The 18,858-nt window shown below is 41.2% G+C and overlaps 4 protein-coding genes across 4 annotated transcripts; all 4 read right to left on the bottom strand.

The window, feature by feature from the left end:
* Window positions 1–5,032: 5,032 nt before the first annotated feature.
* Window positions 5,033–5,974, bottom strand: LOC128400402 (olfactory receptor 12-like). The gene has a single exon (XM_053362583.1). The coding sequence runs from the start codon at window positions 5,972–5,974 to the stop codon at window positions 5,033–5,035; it is 942 nt and encodes a 313-aa protein (XP_053218558.1).
* Window positions 5,975–8,191: 2,217 nt separating this feature from the next.
* Window positions 8,192–8,778, bottom strand: LOC128400401 (olfactory receptor 5P3-like). Its single transcript, XM_053362582.1, is given in 2 exon segments — window positions 8,192–8,529; window positions 8,532–8,778. Coding segments are annotated over 2 exon segments (585 nt in total).
* Window positions 8,779–10,282: 1,504 nt separating this feature from the next.
* Window positions 10,283–11,224, bottom strand: LOC128400400 (olfactory receptor 12-like). The gene has a single exon (XM_053362581.1). It carries the CDS (start codon window positions 11,222–11,224, stop codon window positions 10,283–10,285), a length of 942 nt encoding a protein of 313 aa, XP_053218556.1.
* Window positions 11,225–13,523: 2,299 nt separating this feature from the next.
* On the bottom strand, window positions 13,524–14,456 carry LOC128400399 (olfactory receptor 12-like). The gene has a single exon (XM_053362580.1). The coding sequence runs from the start codon at window positions 14,454–14,456 to the stop codon at window positions 13,524–13,526; it is 933 nt and encodes a 310-aa protein (XP_053218555.1).
* Between the last annotated feature and the right edge of the window lie 4,402 nt (window positions 14,457–18,858).

Raw genomic sequence — 18,858 nt, 5'->3', positions numbered from 1 at the left:
GCCCCCCCAATCCCATATCGTCCCGTCCCAGCCAGAGGACCTCTGTCTTCGAAGGATTTATCTTCAACCGGCTTCCACGTAACCATCCAGCCACAGCTTCCAAACATCTGGTCAGTGTGTCTGGGGCCAAGTCAGGATGCCCATCCATCAACAGATAGAGTTGGGTGTCATCGGCATACTGATGGCAACCCAGCCCAAAACTCCGGACAAGCTGGGCAAGGGGGCACATAAAGATGTTAAAAAGCATCGGGGAGAGTATCGCACCCTGAGGCACTCCACACACCAAGGAGTGGCATGATGACAATTCCCCCCCAAGCGCCACCCTTTGTCCCCGACCAGAGAGAAACGAGCGCAGCCATTGAAGGAATGTGCCCTGGATCCCCACGTCGGCAAGGCAGTGGTCCAGGAGTTCGTGATCGACCATGTCGAAGGCTGCTGACAGGTCTAGAAGAATCAGCAGCCCTGACCCGCCTCGATCCAGCTACCTGCGGAGATCATCTGTCAGGGCGACCAGAGCCGTCTCGGTCCCATGACCAGCGCGGAAGCCGGACTGGAATGGATCGAGAGCTAATGTTTCATCCAGAAACCTACCAAGCTGTTCAGCAACCGCTCTCTCAATCACCTTACCCAGGAATGGAAGATTTGAAACCGGGCGGTAATTGGATAGATCTAAGGGATCTAATGATGTTTTCTTTAAGAGCGGGCGCACCACTGCCTCCTTCAATTCCCCTGGGAATATCCCGGTGCCAAGGGACAAATTGATGATATCCCCCAGGGGGGCCCGCACCTCGTCTGGACACGCTCTAATCAGCCAAGACGGGCACAGGTCAAGAGGACAGGTGGTGGGCTTTCCAGCTCGGAGGAGTCTGTCCACATTGGCTGGGGATATCCGGTCAAAGTGGTCCAATACTGGACCCGAGGACAGTCGAGGGGCCTCCAGTTCCTTTATTGTATCCAAATTGGCAGGGAGGTCATGGCGGAGCAACAGGACCTTCTCCGCAAAAAAGCTCGCAAATGCCTCACAGCTGTGTGTCAGATTGTTATTTAAATTTGGCTGTCCTTCAAGGGATGTTAAAGACCTAATTATACTAAATAATTGCGCCGGGTGAGAGCTAGCGGATGCAATGGAGGCAGAGAAGTAAGACTTCTTAGCGGCTTTCACTGCCATCTCAAAGGTTTTCATAAAAACCCTATAAGATGTTCTTGAGGCTCCGTCACGGGCACCCCGCCATACTCGCTCTAGCCATCTGAGGTCCCGCTTCATTTTCTGAAGCTCCTCGGTAAACCAGGGAGCCCGGTTTCTGCGGGGTCACAGAGGGCGCTTAGGTGCGATCTCATCGATGGCTGCCAGGAGCTGGGTATTCCAGCCCTCAACAAGCTCAGTCAATGAGTCGCCAGGGGGAGCAAGGTCCCGCAAGGCTTGACAAAATCTATCAGGGTCCATCAGCCTCTGCGGGCGAGCCCAAATCGGCTCGCCACCTAAGCAGGGGGGGTGGGTGGAAAGTCAATCCTGGCTTTCAGAGCGTAGTGATCAGACCATGGCACCTTCATCGAAGGAGACATGATCACATCTATACCGGCGCCAAAGATCAAATCCAGCGTGTGGCCTGCTTGATGTGTGTGGCCCGAAACAAACTGGGAGAGCCCTAGTGTCGCCATGGAAGACACCAGGTCCAGAGCCTGTGAGGAGGGAGGGGCATCAGCATGGATGTTGAAGTCCCCCAATACCAATAGGTTAGGGAACTCCAAGGCCCAGCCGGCCACCGCCTCCAGCAGGCCTGACAGGGTGGCTGCTGGTGCGCTAGGTGGCCGGTACACCAGCCAGACAGCCAAGCTCACCTCAGAGCCCCACACTAGGCCAACACATTCAATGCCGGGGATCGATGGCGATGATAGAGCCCTGAAAGAACAATCTTCCCGGATTAATAATGCCACCCCTCCCCCCCGGCCCACAGTCCGTGACTGGTAGAGGACAGAGAAACCCGGGGGCGCCATCTCTCATAAGGTAACAGTTTCCCCTTCGTGCACCCAGGTCTCTGTCACACAAGCCAGGTCGACCCCCTGCGAGGTAAAGAAATCTCGCAGGGTGGAGGTTTTTTTGCCTATAGACCTGGCATTGCACAACACCAGTGACGGAGGTGAGTAATCTTTGCTCACCCTACCCTCGTCCCTCGGGATGGGGCGCAGATTGGAAGGGGTATGAGCATATCGGTATCTCGATCCCCTTCGCCTATAACATCTGCCCCACCACCATACCTCCCTCGCCCCTCCACGGTAGCAATCCCAAGCCTCATACAAGCCTCCATTTACAAAATAGAAAAACAAACCAAACCAAAAACAATTATACCTAAACAAAACCAATCCCCACCCCAAACCACAATAAAATGGAACAAAATAAAAATACATAGATAAAAACCACTGTTCATGGTGGTACAACAAAGTAAAAAGTAAAAACATCTTTAAAACACTTTAAAATATATAAAAACATTTTTAACATTTGCTGCAGCAGCACCAGTGTCCTTAAAGCTGTGGTGAAGATGAGTGTGGGCCCCGCCCCCTAGGCCAGGTGGAATTAGCTTGAGGAGGGAGCAGCCTTCCCCAACACTCACGGTGAAGCAGCGATGTCCCAGTGCCTCAATGAGGCCTCTTAAAGCTGTGGCGAAGGTGAGTCTGGGCCCCGCCCCCTAGGCCAGGTGGAATTAGCCTGAGGAGGGAGCGGCCTTCCCCAACACTCACGGTGCAGCAGCAGCGATGTCCCAGTGCCTCAATGAGGCCTCTTAAAGCTGTGGCGGAGGTGAGCCTGGGCCCCGCCCCCTAGGCCAGGTGGAATTAGCCTGAGGAGAGAGCGGCCTTCCCCAACAGTCACGGTGCAGCAGCAGCAGCCAAAAAAATGTTGACTATTTTTTAAGCCTTCATTCTGATTTGTGGCAGGGGGTGGGTGGCAAGTTAGATCATGTTACACCAGGTGCGGTCGGACACTTTCCTGTGCATTTTGCATCACTTTCCTTATCATAAATGCTGATCTTGTATGGAAGTGGGTTGTTGTTAAAGTCAATAGTAATTGTGTAATCTGAATGTGTTGGTATGGAATTGAAACCTGCCGGAAAATAAAGACATTCTGGAAGCATTCTGAGGCTACTACCTCATAGGGTTGCTGTCCTGGCTGTTTTGTTGTTGTTGTTGTGGGCATAGAATAAAATGTATGTCACTTTATAGTACTTGAAGTGAAAGTGTTCTACTTTAACTGTTCAACAACATTTGAGAGAATTGCATGGGAATATATGAAGCTGTGTTTTTACCAAGTCAGCTCTTTATTGGTCCATCTGGTTCAGTATTATCTACACTGTCAGGCAACAGCTCTTTGTGATTTTGGCCCTACCTGGAAATACCAGGGATTCAACCTGGAACTTTATGAGTACAAAACAAGTGCACTACCAGTGAGCTATGACCAAGACTTGGAAGTTTTAGGAAAATAATTTTAGGTTATGGTTGCGGGAAATCATCGCCAGCAGCAACCAAAGAAATAAAACCAGTTTAACCCAACTGTGTTTTTATTCCAGCATCCCTCCCAATTCCTTGACTGCTTTGCCTAAGCAAAAACCTCTAAATTTGAACTGAATTTCACTTTAGAATAAACTTGACAATTCTTACACTAAATATGCAACCTGAATCTGAGAATCAGAGAACACCCAACTGTCCAACATCTAATGATTAGTCAGTTAGTTAAAATAATTCATAAACTACTACCATTCAACACTATTGTGGCAGTTCACAAAAAGGAAAGAAAAACAAAATACAAAATGAAATCAATAAGAATATATTCAATCCATCTGTAAAACGGACACAAACAATATCCAGCAAGGCAACTGTGAAAAGAAAAACCCAAGTTGATTAAAAATGTCCTAGGGAGAGTGTTGACAGAACAAATTGTTTGTACCGCCCTAATTTCAAGCAGAGAGTGCATTCCAGTGTGTGGGTGCCGCCACACTAAAAGCTCTGCTCTAGGTAAGCATTCGATAAACTTCGAGGGTGTGTACTGGGGCACTAGTGAACAGTAAAAAACATGATGCATTAACCCTACAAGAAATAGGCTCCAAAGACTAGAAGAACAATGGAGCAATTCTGTCTTCACAGGAGAGCAATACTGACCATTTAGAAAACTAGCAAACGTGGAGACAACTTGAATTGTGCTCATCTAAAGGAAAAGCAATTGATGAAACCATTTGAAAATTTGGCAAGATGAACAGTATTGGCGACAAATCTTGGAATGCTGGGTTGCTTTGGTCAGAGTCCTTGGCATGCAAAACTTGGCATTTCGTGGTACAACTGAAAAGTTGTACTGTGCTAGCAATCAGGATTTTTTGAAGTTGCAGAATATTTAGCTCCTATTTCTCCTATCATGAGCACTTGACCTGAATAAATTGGTGACCAAATTTGCAAAGGAAAAGGTATGCAAACGGAGACTTGTCTGAAACTGAAACTTTTAAGTGACTTAAATTTTAACATCACACTTCACAAGATTATTCAAAATATTTTGTTTGCTAAAAGATTTTATTTTGTATTTGAGAAAGATAATCAAAAAATTGATGTATTATTCTTTTTCCTAGATTCAGGTAGGTAGCAGTGTTGGTCTGACGCAGTACACACACACACACATATATATAAAATGTCCAGTAGAACCTTAGAGATGAACTAAGTTTGTTCTTGGTATAAGCTTTCGTGTGCATGCACACTTCTTCAGAATAACCCAGCACCGCCACTGCTTACACCAGACTTGAGTTCAGTCAGCTTCCACTCAACCAGCTAGGATGAGCAACTTATGCTGGTGTATGTTCAGAACAGTTCATCACTAGCTAAGGCATCAGTTAGCTAGCTGAGCCAGAGATTCCATGTTGGTCATCCCAGTGGTTCTTGCCATAGGATTTTTTCCTGGGTTAAACAGAATATTGAGAGTTCTGATTACAAATGTAGATTTTCTTCTGGTTTGGTTTGGCTTATGGGATTTAACACCCCCATAAGGTTTTGTCAGATTTTATCTGTTCATTGAAAAGAGCCTCTTTTTCCCCAGAGTCCTTTTTAGAGCTGCTTTGACATCTTTGTTCCTAAGGCTGTAGATGAGGGGATTTAGCATTGGAATGACAAGAGTGTAAAACACAGAGACAATTTTGCTTTGAGCTGGGAAGAATATGGCTGCAGGCTGAGCATAAATAAAGAAGACTGTCCCATATAAGATGGTCACTGCTGTTATGTGAGAGGCACAGGTAGAAAATGCTTTTTTCCTGCCCTCTGCAGATTGAATCTTGAGAATGGTGGAGAGAATGTAAGTGTAGGAGGTGAATATCACCACTGTGGTGATGGCAATGATAACGTTGGAGAAGGAGAACATCACAGCTTCGTAGAGATATGTGTATGTAGTGGCAGCGTTCATGACAGCAGGGACATCACAGAAGAAGTGGTTGATTTTGCTGAGGTTGCAGAATCTCAAATGGAAAGAGACACTTGTTTGAATCACTCCGTTTGTACAACCGCAAGCATAGGAAGTAGCCACCAGACGATGGCAAGACTTCTTGGACATCTTAGTTGGATAGAGGAGTGGGTAGCAAATGGCCATGAAGCGGTCATATGCCATGACTGCTAAAAGAAACCCTTCTGTAGTAACAAAGATGGTGAAGAGCATCAACTGGGCCACACAGCCCTCATAAGAGATGATGTTCTTCTCCTCGAAAAAATTCACTAGAGCTTTAGGAGCAATGGCGGAGGAATAGCAGAGGTCCAGGAAAGACAAGTTTATGAGAAAGTAGTACATAGGGGTGTGGAGCTGAGAGTCAGCACTTATGACAGCAATCATACCACCATTCCCCATCACTGTGGTGATGTACAGCACCAGAAAAGTGATGAAAAATGTTACTTGCAGCTCTGGGAGATCTCTGAACCCCACCAGGATGAACTCAGAGGCTGTGCTGCAGTTGTCCATGATAGGTTCCTGAAATAAATTAAAACATTTTAATGATACACAGCAAACATCCCTTGTTAGTTGGCTCCTCGGAAACATTTGGCCAGCCACTGTTAGTAATAAGTTCATCAAATCATTCTGATGTGGTTGAATTATATTTTCCTTTGTGATGTCTACATTTATTTTTCTCTTTTTGACAATTTAATTTTTATGCCTTCCTTTTACTTCACTATTGATATATTTCCATCATTTAGTGAAAGAAAAAGAGAGAAAGAAAAGGGGGGGTTCTTTTCTCATTAGAGCTTGTCATGGTGTTCTGTAGATGTTGTTGGCTGGGGCTGTTGGGAATTTGGGAAGGGAGTGTCACACAACATATGGAAGACACCAGTTTGGCTAGGACTTAAATTCACTTGTCTCGCCTTAACATCTGAAGGGCGGATATGGCTCTAGCTCCCAAAAATGTCTTTCTTGATCCTTACATCTTCTCTTTCAACTCAGTGGCTAACTACACACACAAATTCCGCTTCAGTGCAGTAACTCATACTAAACATTCCCTTCCCCATCTGCCTCCACTGTCTTAAAGCAAATTATTTCACCCAGGCATCTTCTACCCAAATACTGAGCCAGCACCATGTTTAATTTATTTCTATGTTAAATTATTTGGGTTGCTTCAGTTTTATTCCTATAGGCAGCAATCCTATACACAGGCACCTGAAATTAATTGTGGTTGGGCCCTGTGGGGCTTACATCTGAGAAGACATGCATAGGATTGCTCTGTTGGCCATTAGGTATAACCAGAATAAAATGCACGGTACTGCCAACATACCACTTAGTCATTTCTTTGAACCCAGAACATGTTCTATCTCTACAACACAAATAATAGCATAATGCTTGGAACAATTAGCATTGAAAGGGTGGAAGAAAATCGGGAATCTTTATAAAGCCATGGCCATGGTGGTAAAACTGATGTAAAGATTAAGGGGGGAAAACCCTACATTTTTTGCAATAAAATAAAAGACTTCTTGAATTCAATGAAGCTTGCACCCAGATAAATGGGGTTAAGTTTACAGTCTGAACTGGAAAAAACAACAGCAGATTTCAGAAAAGCCAAATCTCTGCATCAAACTCATTAAAGAAGTCAGCAGCCCCACCTGCTTTAGCAGAGTTGTCAAAATGTGAAATGATAAAACTTACCCAAGAGGTAATGGGGTAGGCAGAAATTCCAATCCCATCAAGTTGTTCTGCAAGAAAGCCTCAACAGTAGAATTTGCCAGAAGTTATAATAAATGAAGTCTTACAGACCTGAGGGTTAATTTATTCCCCACAGTGTCATAAAGTTAACTGCTTGAGAGCAATTAAACGTATATGGTGTATGTTGTAGATATATGTATATACCTACATATTATATATGTTTAATGCATTATGTTTGAACAAAAGAAATTTTAGTATCCCTATTCAGATATTATTGACTTCAGATCAATTCACATTCTGTTACATATATATATATATATATATATATATATATATATATATATATATATATAAAAGTTAGGTGCCAGATGAAAGACTAAGCCTCAAAGGATACTGTTTTAGGCATATCCAATAAATGCATTGACCTTAGATCTTTCCTTGTGCCAGATTTTTAAGACACAATTAAATTGTTGAATTACAGGGCAATCTGAGGAATTCTACTCAGAAGTAAGCCCCTGTTAGTTTACTTCCCTCCCTCTCAAAGTAGTTGTATAAGGTGACTAACATTTTTCGAGCAAATGGGCACATTGCCCTCTGAGAGGCGTTCTTCTGTTGGTGCCAAGCAGCAGCCTATGAATAGAAGCAGGCCACAACAGCATTTATTTATTTATATTTTTTAGTGAGTGTGTTTGCAATAAAAGGGGTGGGGAAGGCAAAGGAAAATGGTTTTTAGAAACCTGCTTCTTTAGTTATATGCATATATTGACTTCACTGTGTGTCTAGGTTGGCAAACTTTCTTGAGTGTTGCATTGGATTGGTTTGCTTGATATATTTGGCATGGATTCATTTGAACTGCTTTCTTGTGTTATGTGCTTTGCATGTAATTGGAGCTCTTCTTGTCAAGCAGGAAAAATCCAAATTTTCCTTCAGCTTGGTAGAGTTATAGCGGGCCAAACTAGGGATCCTATACATTCTTACATTGGAATAAGTCCCATTGTGCTCAGTAAAACTTACTTATTGAGTAGACACACAGCTAAAAACTCTGTATCAACAGACAAAGCCTTTCCTTTTGAGTTGCCTGATCAGAGCCTGTTTGACCTCCTTGTTTTTTAGGCTATAGATGATCAGATTTAACATTGGAATGACAACTGTGTAGAAAACTGACACCACTTTCCCTTGATTGGGAGAGGACATGGCCCCAGGTAGGGCATATATAAAGAAGACTGCCCCAAAGAATAAGCTTACTGCCATCAAATGGGAAGTGCAAGTTGAGAAAGCTTTGTGTCTCCCTTTGCCAGATGGTATGTGCAAGATGGTAGTAACAATGTAAATGTAAGATACTAGGACAATTATGGCTGTGGTCACAATGATGAGACCACAGACTACAAGGAGACCATTTCATTCACAAATGTGTCTGAACAGGAGGCCTTCATGACCACTGGGACATCACAAAAGAAGTGGTTTACGTGAGTTGGGCCACAAAATGCCAAACTAAATGTAAACTCGGTTTGGGTGCAGCAGTTGACACAACCAAAGAAGTAAGAGATGCACACAAGGCACATACACCTCTTCTTGGACATAATGGTATGGTAGAGAAGTGGTCTACAGACAGCAATGAATCGGTCATATGCCATCACAAAATGTCTTAGGGAGGTTGTTGAAAGAATAAATTGTTTGTACCACCCTAATTTCAAGCAGAGAGTGCATTCCAGTGTGTGGGTGCCGCCACACTAAAAGCTCTGCTCTAGGTAAGCATTCGATAAACTTTGAGGGTGTGTACTGGGGCACTAGTGAACAGTAAAAAACATGATGCATTAACCCTACAAGAAATAGGCTCCAAAGACTAGAAGAACAATGGAGCAATTCTGTCTTCACAAGAGAGCAATACTGACCATTTAGAAAACTAGCAAACGTGGAGACAACTTGAATTGTGCTCATCTCAAGGAAAAGCAATTGATGAATCCATTTGAAAATTTGGCAAGATGAACAGTATTGGCGACAAATCTTGGAATGCTGGGTTGCTTTGGTCAGAGTCCTTGGCATGCAAAACTTGGTATTTCGTGGTACATCTGAAAAGTTGTACTGTGCTAGCAATCAGGATTTTTTGAAGTTGCAGAATATTTAGCTCCTATTTCTCCTTTCATGAGCACTTGACCTGAATAAATTGGTGACCAAATTTGCAAAGGAAAAGGTATGCAAACGGAGACTTGTCTGAAACTGAAACTTTTAAGAGACTTAAATTTTAGCATCACACTTCACAAGATTATTCAAAATATTTTGTTTGCTAAAAGATTTTATTTTGTATTTGAGAAAGATAATAAAAAAATTGATGTATTATTCTTTTTCCTAGATTCAGGTAGGTAGCAGTGTTGGTCTGAAGCAGTACACACACACACACACACACACACACACACACACACATATAAAATGTCCAGTAGAACCTTAGAGATGAACTAAGTTTTTCTTGGTATAAGCTTTCGTGTGCATGCACACTTCTTCAGATGCACTGAAACAGAAGTCGCCAGACCCTTATATATAGTGGGAGGGTGGGGTGGGGTTTTTCTCAGGAGGGTAGTGAGTCAATCACCCATCTCCTACTACCCTCCTGAAAAAACCCCCACCCCACCTTCCATTATATATAAGGGTCTGGTGACTACTGTTTCAGTGTATCTGAAGAAGTGTACATGCACACGAAAATTTATAGCAAGGACAAACTTAGCTGGTCTCTAAGGTGCTACTGGACAATTTTTTTATTTCTTTTTATATTTCTTTTTTCTATAAAACATCTGTTTTTAAAAATAGAAGTTAGCAATTTTGGGGCTGGGAGGTGCCTTGCCTAGGGTGCAAAATAACCCAGCACTGCCACTGCTTACACCAGACTTGAGTTCAGTCAGCTTCCACTCAACCAGCTAGGATGAGCAACTTATGCTGGTGTATGTTCAGAACAGTTCAGTACTAGCTAAGGCATCAGTTAGCTAGCTGAGCCAGAGATTCCATGTTGGTCATCCCAGTGGTTCTTGCCATAGGATTTTTCCCTGGGTTAAACAGAATATTGAGAGTTCTGATTACAAATGTAGATTTTCTTCTGGTTTGGCTTGGCTTATGGGATTTAACACCCCCATAAGGTTTTGTCAGATTTTATCTGTTCATTGAAAAGAGCCTCTTTTTCCCCAGAGTCCTTTTTAGAGCTGCTTTGACATCTTTGTTCCTAAGGCTGTAGATGAGGGGATTTAGCATTGGAATGACAAGAGTGTAAAACACAGAGACAATTTTGCTTTGAGCTGGGGAGGACATGGCTGCAGGCTGAGCATAAATAAAGAAGACTGTCCCATAAAAGATGATCACTGCTGTTATGTGAGAGGCACAGGTAGAAAATGCTTTTTTCCTGCCCTCTGCAGATTGAATCTTGAGAATGGTGGAGAGAATGTAAGTGTAGGAGGTGAATATCACCACTGTGGTGATGGCAATGATAACGTTGCAGAGGGAGAACATCACAGCTTCGTTGAGATATGTGTATGTTGTGGCAGCGTTCATGACAGCAGGGACATCACAGAAGAAGTGGTTGATTTTGCTGAGGTTGCAGAATCTCAAATGGAAAGAGACACTTGTTTGAATCACTCCGTTTGTACAACCGCAAGCATAGGAAGTAGCCACCAGACGATGGCAAGACTTCTTAGACATCTTAGTTGGATAGAGGAGTGGGTAGCAAATGGCCATGAAGCGATCGTATGCCATGACTGCTAAAAGAAACCCTTCTGTAGTAACAAAGATGGTGAAGAGCATCAACTGGGCCACACAGCCCTCATAAGAGATGATGTTCTTCTCCTCGAAAAAATTCACTAGAGCTTTAGGAGCAATGGCGGAGGAATAGCAGAGGTCCAGGAAAGACAAGTTTTTGAGAAAGTAGTACATAGGGGTGTGGAGCTGAGAGTCAGCACTTATGACAGCAATCATACCACCATTCCCCATCACTGTGGTGATGTACAGCACCAGAAAAGTGATGAAAAATGTTACTTGCAGCTCTGGGAGATCTCTGAACCCCACCAGGATGAACTCAGAGGCTGTGCTGCAGTTGTCCATGATAGGTTCCTGAAATAAATTAAAACATTTTAATGATACACAGCAAACATCCCTTGTTAGTTGGCTCCTCGGAAACATTTGGCCAGCCACTGTTAGTAATAAGTTCATCGAATCATTCTGGTGTGGTTGAATTATATTTTCCTTTGTGCTGTCTACATTTATTTTTCTCTTTTTGACAATTTAATTTTTATGCCTTCCTTTTACATCTCTATTGATATATCTCCATCACTTAGGGAAAGAAAAAGAGAGAAAGAGGGGGGGGTTCTTTTCTCATTAGAGCTTGTCATGGTGCTCTCTAGATGTTGTTGGCTGGGGCTGTTGGGAGTTTGGGAAAGGAGTGTCAGACAACATATGGAAGACACCAGTTTGGCTAGGTCTTAAATTCACTTGTCTCGCCTTAACATCTGAAGGGCGGATATGGCTCTAGCTCCCAAAAATGTCTTTCTTGATCCTTACATCTTCTCTTTCAACTCAGTGGCTAACTACACACACAAATTCCGCTTCAGTGCAGTAACTCATACTAAACATTCCCTTCCCCATCTGCCTCCACTGTCTTAAAGCAAATTATTTCACCCAGGCATCTTCTACCCAAATATTGAGCCAGCACCATGTTTAATTTATTTCCATGTTAAAGTATTCGGGTTGCTTCAGTTTTATTCCTATAGGCAGCAATCCTATACACAGGCACCTGAAATTAATTGTGGTTGGACCCTGTGGGGCTTACTTCTGAGAAGACATGCATAGGATTGCTCTGTTGCCCATTAGGTATAACCAGAACAAAATGCACGGTACTGCCAACATACCACTTAGTCATTTCTTTGAACCCAGAACATGTTCTATCTCTACAACACAAATAATAGCATAATGCTTGGAACAATTAGCATTGAAAGGGTGGAAGAAAATCGGGAATCTTTATAAAGCCATGGCCATGGTGGTAAAACTGATGTAAAGATTAAGGGGGAGAAAACCCTACATTTTTTGCAATAAAATAAAAGACTTCTTGAATTCAGTGAAGCTTGCACCCAGATAAATGGGGTTAGGTTTACAGTCTGAACTGGAAAAAACAACAGATTTCAGAAAAGCCAAATCTCTGCATCAAACTCATTAAATAAGTCAGCAGCCCCACCTGCTTTAGCAGAGTTGTCAAAATGTGAAATGATAAAACTTACCGAAGAGGTAATGGGGTAGGCAGAAATTCCAACCCTATCAAGTTGTTCTGCAAGAAAGCCTCAACAGTAGAATTTGAAAGAATTTATAATAAATGAAGTCTTAGAGACCTGAGGGTTAATTTATTCCCCACAGTGTCATAAAGTTAACTGCTTGAGAGCAATTAAATGTACATGGTGTATGTTGTAGATATATGTATACACCTACACATATATATGTATATGTATACATATATATATACACACACACACACACACACATATACATGTATATGTATACATATATATAAACACATATAATATAATAAACATATTATATATGTTTACTGCATCATGTTTGAACAAAATAAATTTTTGTATCCCTATTCAGATATTATTGACTTCAGATGTAACATTCTGTTACACATATATATAAGTTAGGTGCCAGATTAAAGACTAAGCCTCAAAGGATACTGTTTTAGGAATATCCAATAAATGCATTGACCTTAGATCTTTCGCTTGTCCTAGATTTTTAAGACACAATTAAATTGTTGAATTATAGGGCAATCTGAGGAATTCTACTCAGAAGTAAGGCCCTATTAGTTTACTTCCCTCCCTCCCAAAGTAGTTGTGACTAACATTTTTCGAGCAAATGGGCACATTGCCCTCTGAGAGGCATTCTTCTGTTGGTACCAAGCAGCAGCCTATGAATAAAAGCAGGCCACAACAGCATTTATTTATTTATTTATTTATTTATTTATTTATTTATTTATTTATTTATGTGAGTGTGTTTGCAATAAAAGGGGTGGGGAAGGCAAAGGAAAATGGTTTTTAGAAACCTGCTTCTTTAGTTATATGCATATATTGACTTCACTGTGTGTCTAGGTTGGCAAACTTTCTTGAGTGTTGCATTGGATTGGTTTGCTTGATATATTTGGCATGGATTCATTTGAACCGCTTTCTTGTGCCATGTGCTTTGCATGTAATTGGAGCTCTTCTTGTCAAGCAGGAAAAATCCAAATTTTCCTTCAGATTGGTAGTCTTATAATATAGCGGGCCAAACTAGGGGTCCTATACATTCTTACATTGGAATAAGTCCCATTGTGCTCAGTAAAACTTACTTATTGAGTAGACACACAGCTAAAAACTCTGTATCAACAGACAAACCCTTTCCTTTTGAGTTGCCTGATCAGAGCCTGTTTGACCTCCTTGTTCCTTAGGCTATAGATGATCGGATTTAACGTTGGAATGACAACTGTGTAGAAAACTGACACCACTTTTCCTTGATTTGGAGAGGACATGGCCCCAGGTTGGGCATACATAAAGAAGACTGTCCCAAAGAACAAGCTTACTGCCATCAAATGGGAAGTGCAAGTTGAGAAAGCTTTGTGTCTCCCTTTGCCAGTCGGTATGTTTAAGATGGTAGTAACAATGTAAATGTAAGATACTAGGACAATTATGGCTGTGGTCACAATGATGAGACCACAGACTACAAGGAGCACCATTTCATTCACAAATGTGTCTGAACAGGAGGCCTTCATGACTGCTGGGACATCACAAAAGAAGTGGTTTATGTGAGTTGGGCCACAAAATGCCAAACTAAATGTAAACCCGGTTTGGGTGCAACAGTTGACACAACCAAAGAAGTAAGAGATGCACACAAGGCACATACACCTCTTCTTGGACATAATGGTATGGTAGAGAAGTGGGCTACAGACAGCAATGAATCGATCATATGCCATCACAGCCAGGAAAAAGGCCTCTGTGGTTCCAAAGAGAGAGAAGAAGAACATCTGGGTTGCACATCCATTGTAGGAAATGGCCATGTCCCCTGTTGCAAAGCTCACCATGGCTTTGGGAGTGATGACTGAAGAGTAGCAAATATCCAAGAAGGACAGGTTCTTTAGAAAGTAGTACATAGGAGTATGGAGTTTGGAATCAGAACTGGTGATTAAGATCATACCAGCATTTCCCACCAGAGTGATGGTGTACATCAGCAAAAAAAGCAATAAGAGAACTATTTGCATTTGTGGCTGACCCTTAAAGCTCACCAATATAAATTCAGTGATCTCAGTATGGTTTCCCATAGCTTAGTTATGACAAGGTGGAAAGTCGGGGGAAAATGTCTTCAAATATCCTTGTATTTGTATTTGCAAACTTCAGAAATGAGAGCTTTAGTATGCAATCCTCACAGTGTGGATGCCAAAGGCATAGGAGCTACTTTGCATCAGAAATATAGCTGCTTTGTAAAATTATAGTAACAGAAACCTGAATGGGAATACAAAGGAAGAGAGGGAGAGAGAAAGATTACACAACAGTGGTTCCTAAAGTAGGTGGTATTACTTCCCCTTGTGGGGGATTCCCTATATTAGCACTAAAAGGCAAGGGGTGACAAGTGGATGCTGGAGGCGTAAATGACTATCAAACTTTGAAAAGGTGGTATCACTGGATCAAGTTGAATAATGTTGTTGAATTAATTAAACTAAATAGTTTTAATTTGATTGTTTTTTTTAAAAAAGAAAGCAAGAAAAGTGACTTAAAGAGAATGCATCATTGGGCTAACAACAACAAAAACACACCGGTCTTAACTAGATTTTGAATAAATGTGAAATTAATTGTTACTGCTTTGATTTTATTATATTATCATCTTCTTTAATGGATCATGGAAACCACAGTTCTGAATGATGATTTTCGTAGGGTATGGTGTACTGGGGATGAGTTTATGGAACCAATGAGGCAGTGGCCCAAAATCATTTAGGAACCACTGGATTGCATCTTACTGACATTTCAGTGAAGCTTAAGTACCTCAGAACAAATGAGGTGGAAGGAATTCTCATAACCAGTATTGATTCATGATTAAGCAATTACAATAATCAACAAAGCTCCGCAATCCAGAAACTATTAGGAGTTTTTAAGTCCTAAAGACATCAATAAAGGTAAGTAATGAGATGGTGATAATGATAATTAATCCAGCAATTTCATACAGCTGATTGGAAAACTTCCATCACTGGAATGGGGAGTGAATAATTTTTCAATGAGTTTCTGCTCTCCTGCAGCCTCTTGTGTTACTATATCTACCTGATGCTCTGGAACATATTTATTGGTGTGTGGGCTGCAGGGAGAGGGGAGAATCACAAAAAAAATATCATTGCTTCCCATTCCGTTGATGGATGTCTTGTAGTCAGTTGAGTCACACCATTGGATTAAATCGTCATCAGGATGAATACAGTGTCTAATGGTGATTTTGAGTCTTAGTACAAACTAAAACAAAGATAATGCCCTGTGAATGACTAGCCAGTTGTCTAACAAAAAAGACCAAAAGGGAAAACATAGAAAATGAAAAGTTCAATATGTATCAGTACAATAAACATTCATGGAAACCCCTGCTGATTGCCTGATATTAAAACATATATGAGGAGGGGAAAGCCAAATAGAGGATCAATTCAAATTTTGAGAAGTTGCTTGAAATAAGCGTGCAGTTACATGAATTAATAGAAAAAGGACATAAACAAGCAAGGGACGTATATATGACTCAACAAGTAAAACAGTATCATTAAAATGAAGAAAAACAAACTGATTAAAAAAAAGAGATGGGTCACAAAACAAAAAGGGGTCCGACAGCATGTACCGGCCTAAAAGAAAATCAACCTGTTGTGTACTGAGGAAATCAGCTGTTGTTTAGTCGTTTAGTCGTGTCCGACTCTTCATGACCCCATGGACCAGAGCACACCAGGCAATCAGCTAGTTACCATTAAAATATTTTGAAGCAATGGCTTTCCATTACATATTCTAATCTAGATTTAGGTTGGTAGCCATGTTGGTCTGAAGCAGTCGAAATAAATTAAAAAATTGTCCAGTAGCACCTTAGAAACCAACTACGGTAAGTTTGTTCTGGGTATAAGCTTTTATGTGCATACTATCCCTTGCAAAATTGTAGGACTAATTGCAGTCGTTAACAGTCGTCAACAGGTTTACCATACCCATTGAGTCAATCACCCATCTCGTACTACCCTTCTGAGAAAAAACCCACTCCACCCTCCCACTATATATAAGGGTCTGGTGACTTCTGTTTCAGTGTATCTGAAGAAGTGTGCATGCACACGAAAGCTTATACCCAGAACAAACTTAGTTGGTCTCTAAGGTGCTACTGGACAATTATAAAGAGCCCTTCCTAGCCATTCACACAGCTGCTGAGGTGTTATGGTTTATGCACAATCCAACTGCTTAGTAGCCAGATGCAGTTGATGGCAGGAAAGGATACGGAGAACAGAAGGAGGAATGAGTTTTAAATGGATTTATACATGGTCTTTGGAAGTCCTGATGTAATTGAGCTTTGCCCACAAATGTCCATCAAACAGTCTCTTATGCCTGAGTTGCTTCTACTTCTACTTCTGCTTTGCTTTTTTAAAAAAGTAAACTCCCCCCTGATTCTCTCAACAGAGAGGGTTGCAGGGTTTTTAGGCTGATTGACTTGCCAAATTATTTTCAAAAACGCATTCATTGCAAGTAATATATATATATATACATACATACACAGACACACACACAAACACACACACACACATTACTGGCATCTGAATAGTGGAGATGGACACCTGACTTTAATAAGTGAGTTAGAACATTGGTTCATGTAACTCAGTATTGTCTACACTCCAGGGTTTGGGGCAAGGGATATTCTCAGGCCTATGAGGAGATGCTGGTGATAGCCTAGGCATGCTTTACCACTGAACCACTGTGGCAACATGAGAGACTGTCTTGTGAAGAAGAAATGTGAGGGTTGAAAAAATGTATGCATGTATTATTAGTTAATAAAAACAGATTACACTATATGTAAAAATGAATAAATCTGAGGTTTTCTTATTGATCTCAGCTCACCACCATCATCAAAATGCTCCAATTCCTTATGTACAACTCTTACCTTGTCAAGTTTGTTGTTGTTTCACCTTGCTTTGATATTTCTTACAATATGAAGTGTTTCTGATTACATTACAAGGTCAAGCTGATTTGCAGTTACTTCCTTTAAAGTGTGAAAATGTTCACTTAGTTGCAGAGATAAGCAACCTACTGCTTGAAAATCTGGTCCTTCTAAGGAAACAACCATTCAAAGTTTTTCCTATAGTGTGGCAGCATTTTATGGTGTCCCAGTAACCTGCTTCTTAAATATTTTGGATCATTTCCCCCTGAACTAATTCAGCTTTCAAGGACCTAGTGCCCTCCTCTCTCTTCTATCGGAGCAATGTGCCATGTTCCTCTCCTACCACAGCAGATATTTCATTCTCCATTGGGTCAGATTTTGAATCAAAATGAAATGAAAACATTAGCTTTTGTTCTGTTTCACTTAAAAGTATATATCGGCACCTACCTCTGAAACAAGCGAGTCATGACAATGTTCTTTCTGTGTTCAGTGTTAATGCATGTGTAAATAGTCCCATAACACTTGGGGGACAATTGCTTGCATAGTCAAGCTCAATCTCTTGAGAACCACTAAGCTTCAAGATGCAAGAGCTCCTAGTGGGACTAGCTTCCAGATGTGCTCTGTTTTGTAAGATTAAAACATACCACAATTTAAGAGATACTTCAACAGATGGAGGAGGAATGAGTTTTAAGTGGATTTATACATGGTCTTTAGAAGTCCTGATGTAACTGAGCTTTGTCCACAAATGTCCATCAAACAGCCTCATATGCCTGAGCTGCTTCTACTTCTGCTTTGCTTCGCTTTTTTAAAAACTAAACTCCCCCCTGATTCTCTCAATAGAAAGGGTTTTTGTTTTTTTAAGGCTGATTAACATGCAAAATTATTTCCAAAAACACATTCATTGCAAGTATAATACATATCTAAAGTACTATATTTCTGCAACATGATTTTAAAAAGTATTAATAAAGTTACACGCATTGTGGTATGTACTGATATATTAGGAAATGTGTACTCTTTATGTACTGATATATTAGGAAATGTGGAGTGTATTATGCATATGCTATTATATGAATAATAATTCAAAATTCAGTTCAAAAGGCAATAAGAACAGAACAGGGAAATGAACAAATTGAAGCATTTATTATTCATGGTCAGCAACTCTGGACATCCCTGACTCTTGGTCATGCTGGCTGAGGATAATGGGAGTTGCAGTCCAACAACATCTAGAAGGTTGCACGTTGGGAATCTCTGACATATGAAGATGCTAGCTTAACAATGTATTACTAACAAGTTGAGGTAGCCTAATCAACACTAAAGACAGAAAGTGTGTTAAACAGTGCAAAAGCTTTCATGTTTAGCTTGTGTGTCTATATTTACAGATAAACATACTTGGCCCACACTCACAGAGAGTTGCTGGAAGATACCATCACATTGCCTGGGCAACCAATGAACTATTTCCGGGCTCTGTAGCATGGCTCAGACACATTCCCAGCACACACACACACACACACACACAGACACCTGCTACACAATACAGAAAGATTGCAGTGTCAGAAAAGAAAAGAAAATGTTGC

Source organism: Podarcis raffonei, chromosome 13 (assembly GCF_027172205.1).
Source record: "Podarcis raffonei isolate rPodRaf1 chromosome 13, rPodRaf1.pri, whole genome shotgun sequence".
In the NCBI taxonomy this organism is placed as follows: domain Eukaryota; kingdom Metazoa; phylum Chordata; class Lepidosauria; order Squamata; family Lacertidae; genus Podarcis; species Podarcis raffonei.
The sequence above is the reverse complement of the archived record's forward strand: the minus strand, read 5'-3'. Positions and strand labels throughout refer to the sequence as shown.

Bases quoted from the DNA above. Each gene is read 5' to 3' on its own strand.
- LOC128400400 (XM_053362581.1), bottom strand. From the start codon at position 11,224: ATGGACAACTGCAGCACAGCCTCTGAGTTCATCCTGGTGGGGTTCAGA.
- LOC128400402 (XM_053362583.1), bottom strand. From the start codon at position 5,974: ATGGACAACTGCAGCACAGCCTCTGAGTTCATCCTGGTGGGGTTCAGA.
- LOC128400399 (XM_053362580.1), bottom strand. From the start codon at position 14,456: ATGGGAAACCATACTGAGATCACTGAATTTATATTGGTGAGCTTTAAG.